The sequence below is a fragment of the Poecilia reticulata genome, chromosome 6 (genome assembly GCF_904066995.2).
Source record: "Poecilia reticulata chromosome 6, P_reticulata-male-v2, whole genome shotgun sequence".
Classification (NCBI taxonomy): domain Eukaryota; kingdom Metazoa; phylum Chordata; class Actinopteri; order Cyprinodontiformes; family Poeciliidae; genus Poecilia; species Poecilia reticulata.
In genome coordinates, this window is record NC_088835.1 from 14,297,425 (window position 1) to 14,318,725 (window position 21,301).

Below are 21,301 nucleotides of genomic sequence, written 5' to 3' on the forward strand. Positions count from 1 at the left end.
ACATTTCCAACAAGTTTTATAGTTTGTTCAATTTTACTAACTTTTGTTAAGCACAACTGACATTTAATACACACAACTTGAAGTGCACTCAGTCTCAGGCGGTCTAACCAAACTAAAAGCAGTATTTCAATTGAAAGCACTGCTTGCGTAAAATGTCATTTATTGGATGCAATTAAAGTAAAAGGACAAAAACAATCTTGAACAGCCTATACAACAAAAAAAGAAGCAGTACGTCAATAGTAGGGCAAGATGATTTTAGAAAATTTTGCAATGGTGTTAATAGTAAATATCAGTTGCAACATCTGACATTTTCTTCTTCCCTCCGTTTCTCATCTACCTTCATTCATTGCGTGACCTGTAGCATTTTGGGCAACACAATTTGTGTTGATGTGAGCATCTGCTGCCACAAGACTCTGTTCAATTGGCTGGATAATGAAATTAGTATGCAAGTTCATAACGCTTGAAATATATGTGAGCAATTATCGAACATCAAACAGTATCTAGCTATATAAATATTGTGACGTGGCAATATCAAAATTATTATGTTAAGCAGATCCTCCTCACATTTTGTTCCAAAGATTCTGATGCATTTCTCATGTCAAAATTCCAAACTTTTCCAAACTCTGACTTAAAGAATACATTTAAAAGCTTACCCTGGATTTTTGGCTGATACTTCTAGAGTAGTCAAGATATAAAGAAAAAAATCTGGAAGAGCAGTGAGGAAAGAATGCAGAGGAAAGGATCGGTGAGCAGGTAGGTGAATAGAGCCAATAATAAATGAAAGAATGGAAAGAAGATATATGAAAACCCTTGTATTTTCAAACTGTGGTCTGTCTCACCGCTTTAAGTGCTCAAAGTTCAATATCCACACTTATCCCAACATTTAAAATATTTTAATTTTCTTCTTTCCAAACTTTGTAGGATCCCCTTAAATCCTTCATTAACTATTATCATCCTATTGCTCAACCCTATAATAAAGCAATCGGGTAAATTTACTGTTGCTATAAGATCTAGTTTAATATGGAAGAGAACCACAGTATGGTTAACAATAACGGTAACCACTGAAGAGCTGCACAAATTAACCAGTGAAAACAGATCCATAATTAGAAAGCACAATGTTTGTGCTGATGACATATTCATTGTTAGACACTAAGAGGAAAACTATGTATTGTTCACTTAAAACATTGTCTAACCATAAATACATGTCCTAGATACTTCAAAAGAACCATAACGGGGGAAAAAAGTGAAGGTTGCAAGCCCACACTTAAATTTCAGTTTACATTTTGAACTCACATTTGAGCTTTAATGAGCGTGTTCAAAAACTTTGCCTGAATAAATAGTTCTGGAAAAACCAGGGAAAACCCCAGATTAGTTGAAAAAGAAAGAAAATGAAGTAAGAAGTGTTCCAAGCCTCACTGCATTGAGACTTGCATTGTGTGAACCTTCATCATGCAACAATACAGGTCAGAGGCTCACCAGAACATTGCATCATGCAAACCCCTTTTCCTAGCCACCCGATGTTTAAATAACCTAAAATAAAATGACAACTAAAACAGTTTGTCTTGCATGTGAGAAGAATATGGACTTCTACCACCCAGAGCTATACAACAAAGCAAGCACTATCGGTTTCTGCATACATAAAGGCACCCTTTCATAAAAACACAGACGAGTACAAAGTGCAGCAGATAACAACAAGACACTATCAACATTGTAAAAATGGAAACAAGATGAATGACAACAGGTTACCAAATGTCAACACGTTACTTCTCCAGTGAAAATATTTTAGTTCAAATGGCTCAAATTTGACCCTTCAGCGGCAAGAACTACTTTCTACCAGGTCGCTTTGAAATATCATTGCTAGACCTCTGAGGTCTTATCAAAATAACATATTCCAACCCCGTCTTTTCCTACAATCTCCAAACTACAAATGATTTTAGACCTCAACAGTTGAAACGGTTTGAAAATATAAAAAATCTAGGTGGGTAAATGCCTATTGATATGTCAGTGTTTATATGAGAGGAAGGATGTAGATACTTTAAAAACAATTAAATATCTATCCGATTTGGATTGTTATTTTTGTATGGGTCGCATACAGGAAAAAAAGGATTTTGGTCGCATTTGTTACATCTAAATTTGGACAGGCAAAATTTTTATATTTTTCTCCTCTACATCTTAGATGTGTATAGGAGTTCACTTACCATCTTTATTAGAGTTCAGAAAGTTCACATTTCTAGTTTTAGCAAATTTTAGTGGTAGCTAAATTGTGTAAAATATATTTGTTCATTATGAAAGTGTTTGGTTTGCGATAGAAGTGCACCAATTTATCAGCCAGCCAATTTATCGGTGTCGATTTCCTTAATTTTGGGAGCTCAACCAATAATTACATGTGAATCTGATCTCATCTACCTCAACAAAGGTAGAAAAAAAAAATCAACCACTGTTCTCTCCTGCTCTCTCGTGAGAGGTTTGATTGACTGACCGACCCACTGGGTCATGTCTGCACATTTGCAGTCAACAACAGTCGCCCCACTGTTGCCAACTCGGCGACCTTCTTGCTGCATTTACCGACATTTCAGACAAAACATTTTTTTTTTTTTAAATGGCAGTGGCCAAAATTGGAATCACCAGATAAGGCTTTCTAAAAGTTGGTCATCTGCAATTGGCTAGAAAACTGCAATCGATGCACCTCTAGTTTGTGAACCTTAATAGTTTAATGTAGCTTACACATGTCAATGATTTTGGTAATTTAAAGTGAAATTTTCTGAATTTAGACAAGACATTTATCACATCAGACATTATTTAATGGTAAAAATATTAGGATGCAGTATGTAACAGGCACGGGGAGCCCATTTATTTCATTCTCTGTATCAACTCAGACATATGAACACACCCAAAAACACAAACACCAAGGCAGGAATGCCAGAATGTTTTTTCCTGGATCTAAATGTGGGGTTTTCATAAACCACATTCTTCCCTAGCCTCTTGTGTCCTCACTGACCTCCCCAAGTCTCAGTGCCAGCCTGTTTTTAACTGAACTATGATCTCAGTGTTGCCAACACAGCTTAAGTCAAAAAACACACACACACACACAGACACGTATGTGCACACTCATACGCACTTAACCAGGTCAAATGCAGAGCAAATCCTTCATGTTACATAAGAGCTATGTGCCACACTAAGCCTCAGCACTCAAAAAGAGGAAGGTCTAGAGAGAGACCTGCTCATGCTAACAAAATAAGGAAGTTTCCCCACACCACTGCTGATGGCATTTCAGTGCTGCAAGCCTTGTCGCTTTAGATTTTAGTTCAACAGAAGTTGCAACAGAGCAGTAAGGTCTCAATTTCAAGTCCCTATTAGATCAAAACTAGCAGAAATTTAAGTCAGAACAACAGAGGAACTGCTTTATTTCTTACAGAGTAATAAAAGCAGCGCCGTCAAAAGGGGAGCACAGGGTGTGTGCTGTGCGTTTGCTGTCGACATTCTCCGCATGTGTAATAGATTGTGCAATGTTTGCAGACTTTCCAAGGCCTCGCTGGAACAGTTGGTGAAATGTCCAAGCAGGAATACAGATAAATTAAAGTTCCAGCCTACTGCTGTGTGGTTAATTAGGAAAATACTTTGACTTTCAAATATTTTTAGGCCTCAATAAACATGCAACACCAACAAAATTTTTACAATGCATTTCAAAATGGAAAGACTCCAATAGCAAAACTATGTTTCTTTTTTTTTTGGCTTTTTATAGTCTCATTTATTTTTAATTAAACCAGAGGCTCAATTTACTGTGCGTCAAAATATGAGCTTATAAGCTTCAGGCTTAAAATTTAATGACATTTTTTGCCCAACAATGTTTGATGAAGTTTAAAAGCCTAACCCATAAGCAGGATATCACACCTTTTATGACTGTCCTTATAGATACTTTGGTTGCCCTTGATCATAAAGACAAGGAGCAGAAATTAGGGTGTGATGAACTGGACGCATGCACTCGGAGATAAAGATAGAAAATATGCATTCATGCAGAAAAGAACGTAGAGAGATAGCAAACAGAACGAAAAGTGAAAGACTTGTCAGGAAACTGCCAGTCAGAGCATGCAGGTTAATACAGTCCAGTTTATATTAGAGGAGAGGCCTGAACACACTGACGCTGAGGAAAGACTTTCCTAAGCCCTGTGGGAAACATGCACATAAACAAGTATTAGCCGTGGGAATGGCTCAGACTGGTGCACTGGCAAGTTATCATGACAGATTTTAGGACGTTTCACATTACGGAAAAGCTGACCTTTCTTAAATGATCCTACTCTGTAAATCTCCTTTCTGGGCATACTTTATGTTGTCACTTCGGCTCCGAGTCATTTCCAGAAGCCAACTTGCTCTTTCTACATTAATAAATGTGGGCCGTATCAGAAAAGATCTGAGCTGAGTGGCCTTGGATAACAAACAGTCACTTGGATGAACAGAGACCAGTGAATCATACAGTAATAACCAGCACAGTCTTCACCCTTTACTGGGTGTATCCCAAGTGTTTCAGGGCATTAATAGTCGGCTGTTCTTACCTGTAGTATCTGGACTGAAGATAAGTGGAGCATACGGCCTTGGAGACATGGCTGGCTGAACCAAAATCAATGACTTTGACTCTGTATGGCTGCCTGGATGGATCCACCAGCATGATGTTTTCTGGTTTCAAGTCAGCATGGATCAAACCCAGATCCTTCAACTTCTTCAGGGCTGTTGCCACCTGGAGAGACAAACCAAGATATAAAGAGGATTGTTGAGCAATTAGAAGATATGTCTATTTTTTGTCATGATAAATTGTATGTCATTCTTAGCTTTTTAAGGCTGTGCCAATATATTATTTTCTTTCAAGGCCAAGAGCAAAGAAATGTGCTGCAGGCATTTCAATGGATGTAGTAGGTTTGAAACCAGAAAAAAAGAGTCCTCTGATTGGTGCATTACCAGATTTTATAAATGATGCATCAAATAGTCAACTAAAAACCTAAATTTGCCATTTTGTTTCTTGATCAGTTTTTTCCACTGTTGAAATGCAGCTCAAATTTACTAAAACTAAATGCTTTCTGCCCTCTATTAAACTTCAAAACTAAAACTTTGTGCTTTTTGGTCTGTAAACACATCAACAACCCTAAATAGCTTTACTGCATTTTTGAGAGAAAAAAAAAAAGAAATCCAAATGAGCCAAAGCCTGCCTCTGCAGGACACACTCCAATAAAAAACATCAACCTGTATCAGCCGGTAAAAGCCTGACTGATGCATCTTTGGCTGCCATTTAGTTCTCCAGTAGAAGCCCTTTTTACCTGCTGTAGAATAGGTCTGATGATTTTAAGAGGCAGTGGGCTGAACTTGTTCTGCTTCAGGAAGTCGTAGAGGTTTTGCTCCAACATTTCAAACACTAAGCAGGTGTGGCTGCGGTGATGAAAACACTCCAGAGCGCGCACCACATTGTGCTCCTCTGCATTTTCACTGCTCAACCGAGCCAAGATCTCCACCTGCCAATTAGAGAACCAAATTTGATTAAAATGCTATAATAATTCAGAAAGTGTACGTGTCAAGCACAAACATTTTATGGTCAAAAATTACTAAGTGTTTAACATTCTCACCTCGATCTGTCCTTGGCGTGCATAGGAGGGGTGGTTCTTCAGTATTTTGATGGCCACCACTTCATTTGTCCCCCTCTTCCAGCACTTCACCACCTGACCAAAGGTTCCCCGACCCAGAAACTCCAGAACCTCGTAGCTGTTCTTCAGCGAGTAAAGGACTTCATGCTGAACCAACTGATAGTCACCATCTCCTGATCCATTTCTGTTCACAGTGGCACCTGCCACAACCTCATTACTGCCATTGGTGCTGGTTTCAGTCCCACTGACCCCCACGCTGAGGCCGGTCACCTCATCAACCCTGCTATGTTGAGCGGTCAGAGTTCCCCCACCCCCGACTCGAACAGTGTCTGCATTGTTCCCAGTGCTTGTCTGCAACATGGCCACAGGTAGAGGAAGTGACGGCAGAGCAGGTACGTCCTCCACTATCTGCATGGTTCTGATGCGGTTACTTTCCCGCTGTTGTTCCCCACCTTCACCCGTCTTCTCCTCACATACCTGGGGGACACCTGAGTCAAGAAGGCCGATATAACCTCCTCTAACTTGTGCTCTTTTGTTTTTGGCCTCCTCCCACTCTGCTCCTAAACAGGCTGTAGCAAGAAGCCCGCAGTCCAAACCTCCACCTTCCCTCTCAAAACCTTGGTCAACAGTCAGCTGATCCTGGCACTCAGCCGGTCCTGCTTGCTGTATCCCTGCAGTCTGCAAAGTCCACTGCTCCGTTTCCCCAACCGGTTGCCCCCTGTTCGGCCTTCCTAACTCGGCAACAGTTGAGGACGGGATAACGTTGTTGGGAAATGCAATACCGTAATTGATTCCAATCACGTATGTCTTGGCCGGGAGTCGATGCTCAAAGGCTCTGCTGGTGTTATTACTGCGGTGGACTTCACCTGTGCGTCTGCTGGTACCACTGCTGCTCTTTCCTAAGGCACTTGTTTGAGCTGAGTGCAGGTGTGATGGGTAGACCAAGGCTTGTGAGGCCATACCTTAAAAGAAAAATGCATTTATTAGCTTTTTTTATTTTTTTTTTATTTTTTTTTTACACATTTTAAAACGTTTGCGATACAAACACTCAAGTTTGCCTGAGATTAGTGTTCAAAGGAAGTGGTGAAACTCAAAATGTCACCTTTTCTCCTACTATCCCCTCAGAGATACGTTGTGGGTTAAAAAAAAAAACCCATAATAAAAGCCACCAAAGCAAAAATAAATGGAGGCCTTCATGTCACTCTTACTGGAAAAGGGAACAAGTATTCTGTAATTGGAGATGGGGGAAGCCCAGCACATGTATGGCTAGTCCCTGCACGCCACACAGCAGGGTCAGTTTCACACAAACCAACGGCACATAGCAAACAGCACCACGGAGGGAAACATGATACACTATGAAGTGGGATGAGTGTTCTCCACCTCTGCGGCATCTTTACAAATGTACCGATTATATGAAAGACTTTTGTTTTGCTCTTTAAAATGTAGGCGAGATACAAAAACTATGAAGAAAAAGTCACTATCTGACCTTTTCAGGAAAACAATTTTAACTTGATGTGTTAGAGACCAAAAAAATTTTGTCAAATGCAGAAGTAATATCTGAACAATGCAACAGCTAAAGTGATGCAACCTGGTGACTTTCCACTGTTACAACAGAAAGACTAATTTCTCCCCCATTTCAAAATCTTAAGTGAATGTGCAATGAAGCATGTATCAAATTTTAACTCCCTCTCTATAACTTTTGGTGTGTTCATACTAAGAAACTGGAGTTTTTAAGAAGATAAAGAAAACAGCACAACCTGGTTTTTCAAACACAGATTTTTAGGGCCACAAAGCTTTACAAGTAAAGACGTACCGATCAATGTTTACCTCGTTACAGTACAGATTTTCCAGTTGTCCTTATAGCCTGAGCCTCTTGATATAGGAGCTATAACAAAAAGAAAAAAAAAACTTCTCTGGGTTCTTGGATAAAGAATCTACTTTGATTTCAACAGAAAAATGAGGGATAACCACAATGTCCCCATTTAGTTCCAATGTACTTTGTCTATAAATTTCTTTTTATGAAATTCCAAAGAATTTTGAGCAAATTATGTTGGATGATGCCATTATGGACAACACAGTTCTCAGTGTTGTTGTGTGAAATGTCTAGGGATAAAAAACAAAACCTACTAGAGAAAGAAAAAACTAATGTCTATTTGTCAGGAATTTCAGTATATGGTCACAACAATGTGACTTTTACCAAGCCAAAACAAAGCAATACAATGAAAAAACTGTGCCTCTAAATCTAACAGGCAGTGCACTGCCAGTTCCTATGCACTGAGGAACTGGCTGGACAAATAAAATGAAACTAACCTTTACGCTATCAATTGCCGCACATATTAAAAGACATTGAAACTGCTGATTAAGTAATGCTGGTGATGCAAAAAAAAAAAGAAGAAAAAACATCAATTTAAATGCTTTTCTTTTTAATACCCACAATCGGGAATTGACCTCTAAATTCAGATCAATTCATCTCCATTAAAGTCAACTCACAACAAGAACAAAATAGTGAAAATAGGTTTGCGTTTTTTTCAGCGGAAATTATTTCTGAGCGAAAACAACCCATGGTAATTTCTAATACTATAAAATGATTTTTTTCATATTACATTTGGTGATACATTACTATAGCATAGTTCTCTAAAAGTGTCCAATGAAAGTGTGTGGGACAAGGTTAAGAAATTGTACCAAATTCTGCATTTTTAGAAATTAGAAGACAGATTATTATTTACAAAATTAATCCTTTTCAGCACAAATACTCTGTATATACATGTGTGTAGATTCAAAAGGAGAAGCTGTAAGAAATATTTGTATGGTGCTGTAGTTGTTTTAGGAATGTCAGCTGGGTTAGAACTAAGACCACGAAAGAGACTTTCCTAACGTAACTTACTGTTCATTTACTGTTTAGACAGCCTTCAGCAGGACCCCAACTCGTAACTCGCTCATGTTGCATGGGCCGATTACGTACCTACCAGAGCTGTGTAATAATATCGATTTTGTGATATTTATCGATATTTTCTTTCCTAGAAAAAAAATCTATATTCATCCGCAAGTATCGTAACATCCAACTGTCACCTTGCTCACTCACTGCTTGCTTCACCGGGAGAGTGATTAGGTCATCAGGCTTAGAGATTCCTTCAGATGTTAAGTGTCAAAGTTAAACAGGTACCAAACTATTCAGAGCAGGGTACTTGGTGCACTTTATTTACTTTACAAATGCATGTAAGCTACAGTTTGTACCGTTTCAATTAAAAGAAACATGTTTTCTCATCACGTCTTTGATTCATTTTGTCCAGCTGTTAACTTTAAGTCTGTGTCCATGTCCAACCAGAGCCAGGTATTGTGTAGTTGGTGTTTTTAATCAGTTTTCAGTTAAATTAATTCAGTCCAACTCTATAACAGTCACAAAATGTCACCAAAATCACTCTGTCCCTCTAAAATCTTTCAGAAAATCGCAAAAGTATATTAAATTGTATCATTTGCTGAATATCGCAATATATATCGTATCGTGAGCAGAATGCTGTGAATCGTGAGATTATTGTATCACTACAGCTCTAGTACCTACAGCATGGTAGTCATTCTGTAATGGTGCAGAATCTGTTTTGGGTTTTGTTGTTGTTGTTTACAGGCTCCAATAATGTTAACCCATTATTGGGTTAACATTATTGTTAACCCAATAACAATTGGGTTAACAATAACCCAATTGTTATTGGGTTATTGTAAATGTTTACAAAACATTTACAAATGTTTTGTGAACATACAAAAACTGTGACGTTGCCTTAAAATTAATCAGTATTCTGTTTTTTATATTTTTGCTTTTATATGCTGAAAAGATAAAGGGTCCTCTGATTTGACTCCTTCAAAGAACAGAAAAGTCAGATTCTTCAGAATCTGACCTGCTGATCAGAGCAACTGGATGACTCATCTCTGCAAGGAAACTGGTGCACCTGAGCAATTTTTAAAAAAAGCCAAATACACAATATGAAAATTATGCAATGAGAGGAGCACTCGTCTCACTGCAGAACGTAGCTGCACCATGTCAACAAGCTGAACACTGGCAGAGAATCAGATCAACAACCACACTTCCTGAAAGTTCCCAAACAGAGACACAGATTGTGCCTGCCTGGACTTACGACTCAGAAGACTTCACATTTCAAGCTCAATCAAATGTCACATGAACATTCCTGAAATCGGTCAATTTAAAGGGAAAACAAATAAATGCATTAAAAAAAAATCAGCTCAACAACAAGACAGTGGACTACCAAACTAGCTGCACACAGGCTCAGACAGGCAGGCAGTGGGGTGTGCCTCTTAGCCAGCTTTACAAGGAGCACACCTCTTTTTCTTGTGACAAGCAAAGCAAGTGAGTTTTAACCAACTCCATAAGCACACCGAAAGCTCTCTAATTACAATTCCAGCAGCCGACATCTTCTACAAATATAATTACCCCTCTTCATGGGTAAGCAAAGATCAAGTTATGCACTGTTGGAAACTACTACACCCAATCACCACCCACAACTGCAAGTCAAGCAAACACTGTTAATAACTTAATGATGCAACTGACAAAGAATTTCGGCCACCACAGCAGACGGGCAACCATCATGGGGCTGGCATGGTGTAAATATGTCATCCATGCTGTGCTCGCTCTCAGTCTTTTGAGGGACAGTCTTGTCTGTTACACCTCCTGCCAAACTGTGTAGCCTGATATCCCAGGGGATTGGCCTGAAATAGAGATCCAGCTTCACAGAGGGCAAACAAACACAAATACAGAAGTGTGTATACATGTCCGTGGGTTCAGCTGGCGTTTGTTTTTTTGGTAAATGTGTACACCTCACAGTTACTACAGTTTAATCTAAGTGACAGTTGACATATGGGAGGAGAAGGGGAGTGTGTGTTTGCGTGTGTGTGTGTGTCCGTGAGTACGTGCGAGTTTGGGGGATGGGCAACCCCCCACCAAGACACCTGTTGAAAGTGCTTTTGTCACACAACCATAAATAATAGCCGTCTGATGGTGTGTGGGGGAACCCATTTCGAGTTCACTTCAATAAACAAATGAAGCTCACTTTACTGTCTGTTTAGCAATTACTTAAAGTATTTTTAACATTAAAAAAATATACACAACCACAACCAAACAATAGCTAAAATATAACTCAAGAAATTAGCACTTACTTTAATTAAAAAACTGTTTTGAGTAAACTGGTTAACCTTCAATGGTAACGGTCTATGAAAAGATAACACTGAAGTTAGCAAACAAGCTAGCTACGAGCGAAGTCCTACGGACCTTAAAACAACGATTACCCATCAACAAATATAATACGGAAAGTGTATTCGGCTATATTTTTAAAGAGATGGAACCACATACCTTCAGTAAGACCAGAAAATCGCATCACTCAAAGTGTCAAAGAGCAGGCTAGCAACGAACACCCGCACCACAGCCAAACTCTGTAACGGTGCTGCTGTTGCTGCCATCTTGTTCAACGACGAGGAGGACACACCGAGAGACTTTTCGCACATTTGAAGCTCAAAGCCACGCAAAAACAACAGCATTTACAAAAACGAACTATGGTCCATGTTTTAGAGGGCCGTCTTGGGTCTCACTAAACATTAATATCGTGTCTAGTCGAGGCGAATATCGGAGTTTCTAAACTTTTGCATGTTAACACGCCTCGTCCCCCCCGACCGAGTTAGCTGCTGGCGGCTAGCTTGTTGCTGCTGGTTCGGTAGCTTGTTGCTTCTCCGCATGTGTGGAATGTTGGGGAGGGGAGAAGGAGGAGTAAAAGTGCTCTGAGTCACACTGACGGCGAGTCAAAACATTTCTAAACTTCCATGAGCTAACTGCAGTCTTATGTTTACATACAGGCTGTCATATTAATTGTGGGTTTCTAATCATTTTGGAGGAATTCTTGCTTTACTAGCAACTTCATGACCTTTTAGAAACAAAAATTAAATGCACATATTTAATGTTCCATTTGTAATTCACAAAGGGTGATGGATAAAGACAGGACTATATGCACTAAAATACCCCAATATTCCTGCTGTTTAGTCAGTAGTGAGTGCCTTTAAAACGGCATACCTAACATGATATTGATATTTGGGTTTAAAGGCATAAAACGGTTTATTTTAATTTTTGTTTCTGTGTTTGAGAAGTTTTTTTAATTTTATTATTATTATTATTATTATTATTATTATTGTTGTTGTTGTTGTTGTTTTTTGCTCTATTCCTGTTCACATTTTCTATCTACAGAATATCAATATTAGATATTTCAGATTAAAAAAAAAACATTTATAAAATCCCAAACATTCTCATAATAATGTCAGAAATTTTCATGAGGAATATCAGACATTTTCTAATATTGAAAAGTCTTACAATTATAACTTGTTCTAATTTGTGCTTCGGCCCATTGTTCTTTTGAAACACATTGATGTCACACTGTAACCATCTAGCTGTTTTGTGTAAGAATTTATTATTCTCACCACTTTTAATAATGCACCAACAGCAAAAAAACAGTTATTTGATTAGACTACAAACATCATGTTTGACAGTTGTTACAGTGTCTTGTTATATTATTGCTTATGTGCAAACTGATTTAAGGTCATAATGCAATAAAAACTGACAATACTTTTTCCAATGTAGTTAAAACTTAAAAGTAAAAACAAAAAGAGCATTTTGGAAGTTTTTGTTTTTTAAACGATTTTAAATTGGAGCTCTGGCTCCATCTACTGGCTCACAGGTGCGTTACATGCAAACAACTTGAATGTATTATGCAACTATCCTTTCTTACAATTTTCATTTTGTTGGTGTTAGAAACAATTATCTTCCAGTGTATTATATTACAGATGACATCACTGGCAGATGAAGGATTTATAAGGATATTAAAAAAGAGAGAGACTTGTTAATGTGAAGGCAAACAACTCTTTATTGGAACATCCAATTTCCACCTTAAGACAAATAACAATTAAGCCAAAATAATCAGTATGTGATATATGAGAACAGTAGCAAGCAGAAAAATGTGATAAATTGATACGAATACATTTTAAATTCAAACATAAACATAAATAACTGTCAGACTGTCAGGAAAATATGCTGAACATCTGAAAATATCAACAATAAGTTAACAATGAGTGAATACAATTAAACTGGAACTAAAACTCAGTAACACTGAAAACCACAATTGGCCCTTAATTCCATAGTTCCCTTCAATGAATTGGACTGAATCCATATCCATCCTTTGCTTTGTTGTCAATTAAAAACGTTAAAACTTGTTCTCTGAATAAGTTGAGGACGCAATAGACTCACTCCCACCCTTTATATTTTGAGATTATAGTTTCTGTACTTGGAGATCTTGATGGAAGCCTTCCAGCCTCCAGACACGAAAACTTTAGGCTAGACTATATGTGGAATTTTTATGTTCTTAAATATAATTTTTAAGATCATCTGGCTTACAGTTTATTTATTGGACCATTGTGTCTCTGCTATTCCTTTTACATTTATTTATCTGTAAAGGTTGACTAACGTGTCTTAGAGAGCTCCAAAAAAGTACAAAGAAGTACGTAACTCAGATATTGATAATTTAACATTTAAATACAAATACAGCATACAATGTTCTCAAACAACAAACCTGGCCTTTATGGAAGTGTGGAAAGAAGAAAGCCGTAGTTAAAAAAAAGCAATAAAATCTTCCATTTCATATTTGCGTGTAAGCTAAATATTACACGCAAAATGCTGTAAAACATGGCGGTGGAAGCATCATGCTAGGCTGATGTAGTTATTCCACAAAGACAGCTGATGGATGAAAATACATACAGGGCAATATTGGAAGAAAACTCGTTAGACACTGCACTAATTGAAAATTGATGCCGACATCCGTTTTCAACACCAGTTTGTCTGATTTTTAACTATTTTGCTAAGAATTAGCAGAAAACCTTTATTCTCTACATGTGCTACCTGCAACAAACATACCCCAGTAGACGGAATATTTAGAAAGCATTCGAACAAATGGTCTTAATGCATTCCACACTTTTCAAGTATTTGCTTAAAATGGTAATACCACATATCCTTTAACTTGCACTTCCCAAATACGCACTAATTTGTGTTTGTCTATCAAATAAAATTCCAATGCACCGTTTTCAAGTGTGTGGTTACAAAGAGACTAAACGCGTAACAATTCAAGAGAGGTGAATAATTTTGCACAGATGTATATGTCATACTGTTCCCGGTGATGGCAACTGCAATACGGAGTTAAGTTATCCATCCCTAGCAGCTACGCTTAATAAATTAATGCAAACATAGGTACTGCAAATGTGACACTTATGAGGTCTGATATTTCAATGAAGAAACAACACTGCGTTAGTACATGTGAGTGAAATGACTGTTGTTTTAATCAAGTCAGTTGAAGGTGCTCGCTCAGCAGGGCTCGCTTGCCTCCCAGCTTAAAGATCAGCCTCCTAAACTCTTTTCTCTACATCCAAACCGTTGCTAATGAGGGGAAAAAGAAACCACAGACCACTCTTCACTCTGATGTTCCTCCATATCTGTGGGGGTTTATGTCTCTGTGCTGGAGCTCTCCCCCGGCGTCAACATATTCTGCAGGATCTTCTGGTAGAACGGAGAGAAGACCAGCTTGTTGTAGTTGACCAGTCGGCCGAAGCGGATCGAGAGCTCTTTTAGTTCTCTGCTGACCGGCGCCAGGCCTCCGGGGAGAGGAGGCGGCGTCTTGTGTTGACTGGACTCCAGGGCAGCCAGTAGATAGCTCTGAATCCGAGAGTCTGGGTGGGGGAGAAGGAGGGATCTTTGGTCACAGCAAAACAACCAGCATAAATCAGCAAATAGAGACACGAAACCAAGAGCGCCTCCGTACCCATCAGCTTACGGACTGTGTTGTCTGGCTGGATGACGGCTGAGATCTGCCCTTTAAGAGCGCTCTTGCTCTCAGCTGAGAATGAGGAGAAGCCATGCTGGCTTAAACAGTGACTCAGCTCAACACACAGCTTCTCCCCTATGGTTGCTAGGGCCTCCTGCATACTAAATGACCTGAAAAAGCAACAAAATAGACTTTAAAATATTGTCTAATCACAGCCGAAAAAGTTACGTGCTTCTCGGAAAGGTGATAATCACTGTAAAACATTCAGAAAGTAATTACTGCTGTTAATAACCTGTTTGTTTCCTTTGTATATATAAAAGAAATACAAACAGAATCTATTCATAATTTTATTCTGCTTTCTGGCACATATCTTTGCAGAGGTCAAAATGGTTTACATGTACACACAAAAAGCACCAAAAAAGACCACAGCAATAAACATTTAAAACATTTTTCACTTTTTGGGCAATTGATTTTCTACAGAGTCGATTATCTAAAAGATACACAATTCAACCTCGTTGCCTGCAGTTCCGCCGTCTGGAATAACTGAGATGGCGACTCCAAGCTCAATAAAACAAAAACAACCAAAACACACATTCTCTAAATTACAAGTTCAGACTACAGAGAGTAAAGGTATGTAAACCCAGTTCCCATAGTTACAGAAGTTAAGACATATCAGAGCTTTCTCTGGATTAGCTTTGGTTTACCTTCAAAAGATAGGTGTGTCAAAATGAAAGAAAAAGATGGCAATTTAATTTCTTCAGTGTGCGATTTGTGCAAGAAAAATACAGTCCCTATGAAAGTAGGGATATACATTAATCCCCAAATCACATATACCAAGACAAGCATTAACAACTTCACAGGCGAAACCAAAATAGCATTTATTCTGGAAAAGTTGGCCTGACGAATAGGCAAAACTGAGTCTCTGGATGTGCAAAGTTGGTAGATACATAAAAGGTCACACATTTTAGCTTTATTTTAAAAATACTTCTCAATCTACTTTCCTTCCACTTTACAACTATTTATTGCTTTGTGCTGTTCTCACAAACTATATAAAATACACCGAAATGTGTGGCTGTATCATTACAAAATGTGGGAAAAAAAGACGTGTGTGCATAAGCATATGGAGTTCAAAACAACTCAAATGAAGTCAAACTAATCCCACAGAGGTCAAGTTAAATCCCACAGAAATTCGAAGTTTGGAACTGGTTTGGTGAGTTTATAAACAGCTGATCTTACTACAACATAAAAACTTAATAGCTGCTGAGACGTTAAAACCTATTGTTTACTTGAAAACATTGGACATCAGAGAATCTCCAGAGTAAGTACTTGTACTCACGGCATGTGCATTTCTGTGAGCATGGCACTGACAGTGTTTTTAAGAGTCTCCATCAGTCCTGGCAGGCCTGAGATGGCTTCTCCTGTGGTAGTGTAGACAATCAGAAGCACAGAGGAGAGTAGAACTAACCACTCGGCCTCCTGCTGCATCTCTAAGAACCGAACTTGGTCCATCAGTACTGTCTGGAGAGAAAAAAAAGGGGTTCCCTTGGTGAGCAAAGAATAAAAACATAAAAATTCAACCAAACTTGTGAGCAAAGACCGGAAGTACAGAGCATTTACCTCTGGGAAAGGGTCTGACGCATGGTCCCACCTGAGCAGGCGAATGTATGCATGATTATGGACATTTAGTGGGTGAAGTGGGGGGTCACTGGAGGCAGAGGCACAACTCTCTGTTTCTCTCAGGGATTTCACCGTCTCCTCAAGCCACTTCTTTGTGTAGTCTAATGCATCTAAACAGGAAAGGACATTTTTATTCTTCGCAGCAGCAAAAGAGAATCTCAATGAGAACTTCAGATGTTAAAATTGGCTGATTTTATGTTGAACTCATGTGTGACTGGTCAATTGAGAAGTAAGTGCACATTCAAACCAGAGCTAAATGTGCTGCTTTAAATTAAACAGATGGTGTTTCCTGGATAGTCCACTTCATTTAAAAAGTGGCAAGAAGTCATCTAAATTCTGGTTCGGTCCAAACTATCTAATTCTGGGCTTTCTAAAAATGTGGGTAAAATACTGCTTGGAAGTTGACTCTGTTGCCAGAACTCCATAGCAGAAAAGCAAGCAGACCAACCGGAGAACCAAAGAATGAAGGTGAACCAAAATGAGGAAGCAATGGCTCACATTTGTATGATTTAAGGCATAGAAGAAAATTTAGAATTTTAAATCCTTACTCAATATCACCAGTATAGTTTCTCTCCCTCTGTCTGTTTTCCAAATAACTCACTGGCTCGAGAGTTGCTATTTTTTTTATTTCGTTGTGTTTTCTTGAGCACAATGACAATAAAAGGAATTCTGATTCTGGCTCACTTGCAACAAATCAATTTTTTGAGGGTTTAATAATTAGGAAAGCACTTTAAGCAAAAATATCCATTAATCAATTTTCCCAAGTAATAATAGTAATAATCCCAAGTAATAATAATTCAGATATCCAGAATGGTATTTGTCAACATTTCACCAATCTCAAGCATTCTTACTAGGACAAATAATGTCATCTTATACCTTTTTGCATTTTATGTCTGCAGCAACATCAATACATCCTCTTTTTGTAGGATTAATATTGTGGGTAGCTGAATTTGAGGAGGAGAAACTCTCTTTTCAGACATCTATTCAAAAGAATTAGAGGTAGATGCATTTTGATTTTATATTAACAGGATATATTATGAATTTTTCAGACACATAGTCCCATATTATAGCACAATCAAGTAACTGTGTTACCTTCACCTGCTTAGCACAAGGCAAACGAGTCCACAAGAATAAACTAGCACACAGAATACCACTGAAATGACTACCCCAGACTTGGTAACACAATTACAGATGTGGTGCGACCTAAAGGAGTTTTGTAAAGATACCATTCCTTACTTGGTTGTTTCTCCAGAAACTCCTGAAACTTGTTCCTCTCATACTCTACAGACAGCTGCATGAGATGTGGCTTGATGCTCTTCAGTGCAAAGTTAGCCATGTCCACCTTCATCAGGTCCAGCACAGAGAAAATAGCCCTGAGTGGAGGCAGAACATGCACACTGTTGTAAAAACAAAACAACTAACTCTGATTTTGCAGCGCAGAATTAAGGCGGTCAATGATCTCTCGCTTCATGTGCATGTTTATGATTTGTGTTCATCTCTACGCTGCCATTTAACCAAGGGAACATCCCTTCGCAACGAGCAGACTTGCACGCTGATTAAATTACAGGGTCTAAAAATAAACCAAAGCTTGACCAGCGCAAAGCCAATAATAGTGTGTGCATGGCTCACTTCAGCAGAGGAACAATCTCAGTGATCTGCCTCAGTTTCTTGACATCCTCATCTCTGCAGGGGGCGCACAGAGAACCCATCATCTCAACGACAAACTGGGACAGCTGGCTGATATTGAGAGCTCCATTTTCAGCCTGCTGCTGGATTAGTGGCAGATCCAGAACCTCTTCGATGCGGGAGCACAGGCGCCCATGGCCCGGCAGCAAAAAGGACAGGAGCGTCTGGATGGAAGATTGGAAAGAGAAAGGAACGTTAAATCTAAGGAGGAGATCAGTAACAGATATCATTTTGACATTGTCATATATAAGCCATATGTGCTAAAGAGGGAGAGCTGTTGATGAATTTGTATGAAGGAGGTAGTTAGTTGTCACTCAAAGAAAACCAAGTTTTGTTGATCTCATCGTCCAATTCCTTTTTCTAAAGCGCAACTTGGGAAAGTGTACCAGAATTAGCCTTTTGAAGCCAGACTTGCACCAATGAGTGCAAGTCTGGCTTGCACTCATTGGCTTTAAATTTGAGCTCCTCTGCCTTTTCTTCTGCTCTCGTTCGTCCATCTTCTGCCCGTTTTCTCTCCTCTTGGGCTATGTTACTCTCTTGTTTAAGGGAGTAAACGAGAGGCTCCTATTAAATGCTTATAACCATTTAATAGGAGCCTTGAAAACAATTTTTTCATATTTTCATAGTATTTGAACGTCTTTACTTCAGCATTTGCTGCCTTTGTAGAACACATGTTCTGACCTAGACCAACACACTAGAAAAAAGTGTTTTGATACTGGTCAGTTACTGACTACACTCTTTGAACAGACTGATAATAAGAAAAATATCACAAACAAACACAGATAATAAGCAATCAAGTGTTTAATGCGTCCTTGATCTGATCAATTCTCACCTCTTTAATCTCGCCCAGGAGTTTGATGGCATGTTCGTATGACGGCGGATCCTCGTTCAGCTGAGCTTCCAAACGATCCCAAAATACTTTGTGCATAATCTCCTTCACTCTGTGCTCCAAACTGTGCCAGGACAAAGAGTAGTTTTCTCCATACTGCACCAGCAAATAAATCTAAATAAAAGGCAAACGTCTAGAAGACTATCAAGCTTTTAACCCATACCTTCCTTCAGGAAGCTCTGTGGGCTTGACTTGAAAGTCCTTGTTGACCATGATTTCATGAGCTAATGCCATGTTTGTTACCCCCTTAGCTGTCTCCATCAGCTCCTCAACAGAAACCAACCTGGGTGGGCTGGCTGTAAGAAAAGGAAAACAGATTCATTACATTATAGAAATGTTAAGTGGAAGACCAAAAACGCATGTAGACTCCTCTGCAGAGACAGCACCATACCCAACTTCCACACAAATGTATAGCGTTAATATTGGAAGGTTTCATGCATCCACGTTTTGCATAAACTGTTATCTGCATAAACTCCAAAGTGTAATCTTTTTATCTGAGTACCATCTAATTTTATAGTAATAGTATTATGCTAGCACTAAAAAGTGAAGGTCCACATTCATTCACTTTTTACACTTCAATGTAAAAGGTGAAGTTTTCTGTGGGGCTTAGATCAATTTGTTGCTAGATCAACCTCAGTGAAATCATCATTGAAGCATTTTCTTTCAGCAACGTGGGCAGGTGCCAGATCGTGATGGGGCATAAAATCAGCATCTGCAAAACACGTTTCATTAGAAGAAATCATAAAGTACCCTAGAGTTTCTGGGTAGATGGTTGCACTAGCCTTCATGTAACACAGTAGACCCACAGTGGCAGATTACCTGGCTCACCAGATCATCACTAACTGTTGAAACTTCATACAAGACCTCAAACTGTTTGGATCCTGTACCTCTTCACTCATCCTCCAGAATGTGTGACCTAAATTTCCAAATCAAATGTGAAATATGCTTTTGTTTGACTATTGATGACTGAGCAACAGTCGAGTCCTTTTTTCATTCTCCCAGATAAGATGCTTCTGGCATTGTCTCTGGTTCAAGAGAGGTACAACGCAACAGCTGCACTGAATTGTCTTGTGAATCTCCCCCAAGCTCTTGAATAGGCATAGCTTCACAATCTTCTCAATCTATTATTGTCTATATTTTTCTACTACACATCCTCCATTCATCCACTCAATTTCCCAATACAATGTTTGCATTGAGCAATCTATGAAACAGCCAGCTTCTTTAGCAGTGGCCTGTTTTATATTACTCAAAACAAAATGTAAACAAATACATATAAAAAAAATCTAAAAAAAAACACAACATTTTTAATAAACAGGTTAAAATCCCCCCCCCCCAAGAAACCCCATCTGAATCTGTTGATCCACAATAGATGGCAGCAGGATTGTAATGAAGGAAAGATCATTTTTCTCTTCTTTACCAACAAGGAATCCCTGAAAAACTAATAAAAGGCATCAACTGACATATTTTGTTTCTGAAATTTATAAGAGGTTGATTAAAAAAGCCAAGACAATAGACAATAAATAACTTTGAAAAAGTACTTGAACACAAATACAAGTAAATATGAAGGTATACAAACCTTGATATATGTTTTTAATGATAAAAATATTAATTATGGTACTAAAGGAAAATAGTAAGAGTATACAAGGTAAAACTATTCCATTAAAATAAAATAAAAACCAGCAGCACATTCAAAAGAAAACAAATGACCAGAAATAAAGGCTATCATGTAGTAAATAGTGAAATAAATTAACGATTCCATTCAGTTTTTGAATATGACTGTACATAATGTTTTCTTCACCTTGTAGCGTGTTCTCTCTGTGGGGGCTCGGCGTGCTGGCCCTGACCTGCTGCTCCGCAGTCTCCTCAGTTACATCCTTTAACTCCTTGTCTCCTTCGCGCTGAAAGCGGTCTGACTCGTTAGGCATGCTGGATTCTGCAGGATAACAGGCGACACAGACGCGTCAAGTTGCAGAGATTTTTTTTTTTTTTTTAAACCCGATGGGTGCTCACAGCCAACCAAAGGAAAACAGTGACGCTGAGTCTGTTTTGAGTTCTGAGGACAACACGATACAATCTGAGGAAGATGTGAAGGTTTGTTTTGATGACGTAATCCACATGGGATGAGGAAGAATCATCGGGTTACTAAAGAGCTGGAAATGACACAAGTAACCAGCTCAAGGCTTTTTTTTTTTTTTAAAGAATCTGTTTCTGCAGTCCGATCTATTACATTTACCTTCAAAGCTCAGCGTTAAGAGATGCAGAGCCCAACTTCTTCAGATAGCAGCTCGACTCTAAGCCCACAACAACAAAGCCCTGTATGACACAGCTTCTCCCTCACAGCTCACACATAGCGTCTCTATGGCTACCTCAGATTTATTTACACCTTTCTCACAGTCGTGGAAGGTCTCCAACAAAGGCAAGGTTGTATTTCCCACACGGGAAACTCGGGTTTAGTCACGTCGCAGCTTGGCTTTTTTTCCCCCCCATCAGCTAACAGCAACCGCTAACAACCCGGACACTTCCTGTGATGGGCGGAGCTACTGTGACGTAACAGTCGAGCCCTCTGA

General features: G+C 38.8%; 2 protein-coding genes across 5 annotated transcripts in view; both read right to left on the reverse strand.

Annotated features, from left to right (window-relative positions):
* The window catches only part of hipk3a (homeodomain interacting protein kinase 3a), a 31,245-nt gene extending 19,884 nt beyond the window's left edge, over positions 1–11,361 (reverse strand). For both annotated transcript variants that reach the window (XM_017305454.2, XM_008411696.2), the window contains exons 1-4: positions 10,984–11,361; positions 5,610–6,589; positions 5,307–5,498; positions 4,551–4,732 (exon numbers count right to left, since the gene is read on the reverse strand). In XM_017305454.2, the coding sequence (XP_017160943.2) occupies positions 4,551–4,732; positions 5,307–5,498; positions 5,610–6,589; positions 10,984–11,008 (1,379 nt within the window). In that variant the 5' untranslated portion in view covers positions 11,009–11,361. The remainder of the gene's footprint in view (positions 1–4,550; positions 4,733–5,306; positions 5,499–5,609; positions 6,590–10,983) is intronic.
* Positions 11,362–12,520: 1,159 nt separating this feature from the next.
* Positions 12,521–21,282, reverse strand: tcp11l1 (t-complex 11, testis-specific-like 1). Of its 3 annotated transcripts, none has more exons than XM_008411695.3 (10): positions 21,118–21,282; positions 20,533–20,667; positions 18,898–19,030; positions 18,678–18,798; positions 17,789–18,009; positions 17,396–17,532; positions 16,100–16,269; positions 15,819–16,000; positions 14,480–14,652; positions 12,521–14,387 (listed from the first exon to the last, which is right to left on the reverse strand). In XM_008411695.3, the coding sequence occupies exons 2-10, from the start codon at positions 20,657–20,659 to the stop codon at positions 14,164–14,166; spliced, it is 1,488 nt and encodes a 495-aa protein (XP_008409917.2). In that variant the 5' UTR covers positions 20,660–20,667; positions 21,118–21,282; the 3' UTR covers positions 12,521–14,163. The 3 variants fall into 3 exon arrangements, with proteins under 3 accessions (XP_008409917.2, XP_008409916.2, XP_008409915.2); XM_008411694.3 differs by having other exon boundaries at positions 21,101–21,282; XM_008411693.3 differs by having other exon boundaries at positions 20,968–21,282.
* Between the last annotated feature and the right edge of the window lie 19 nt (positions 21,283–21,301).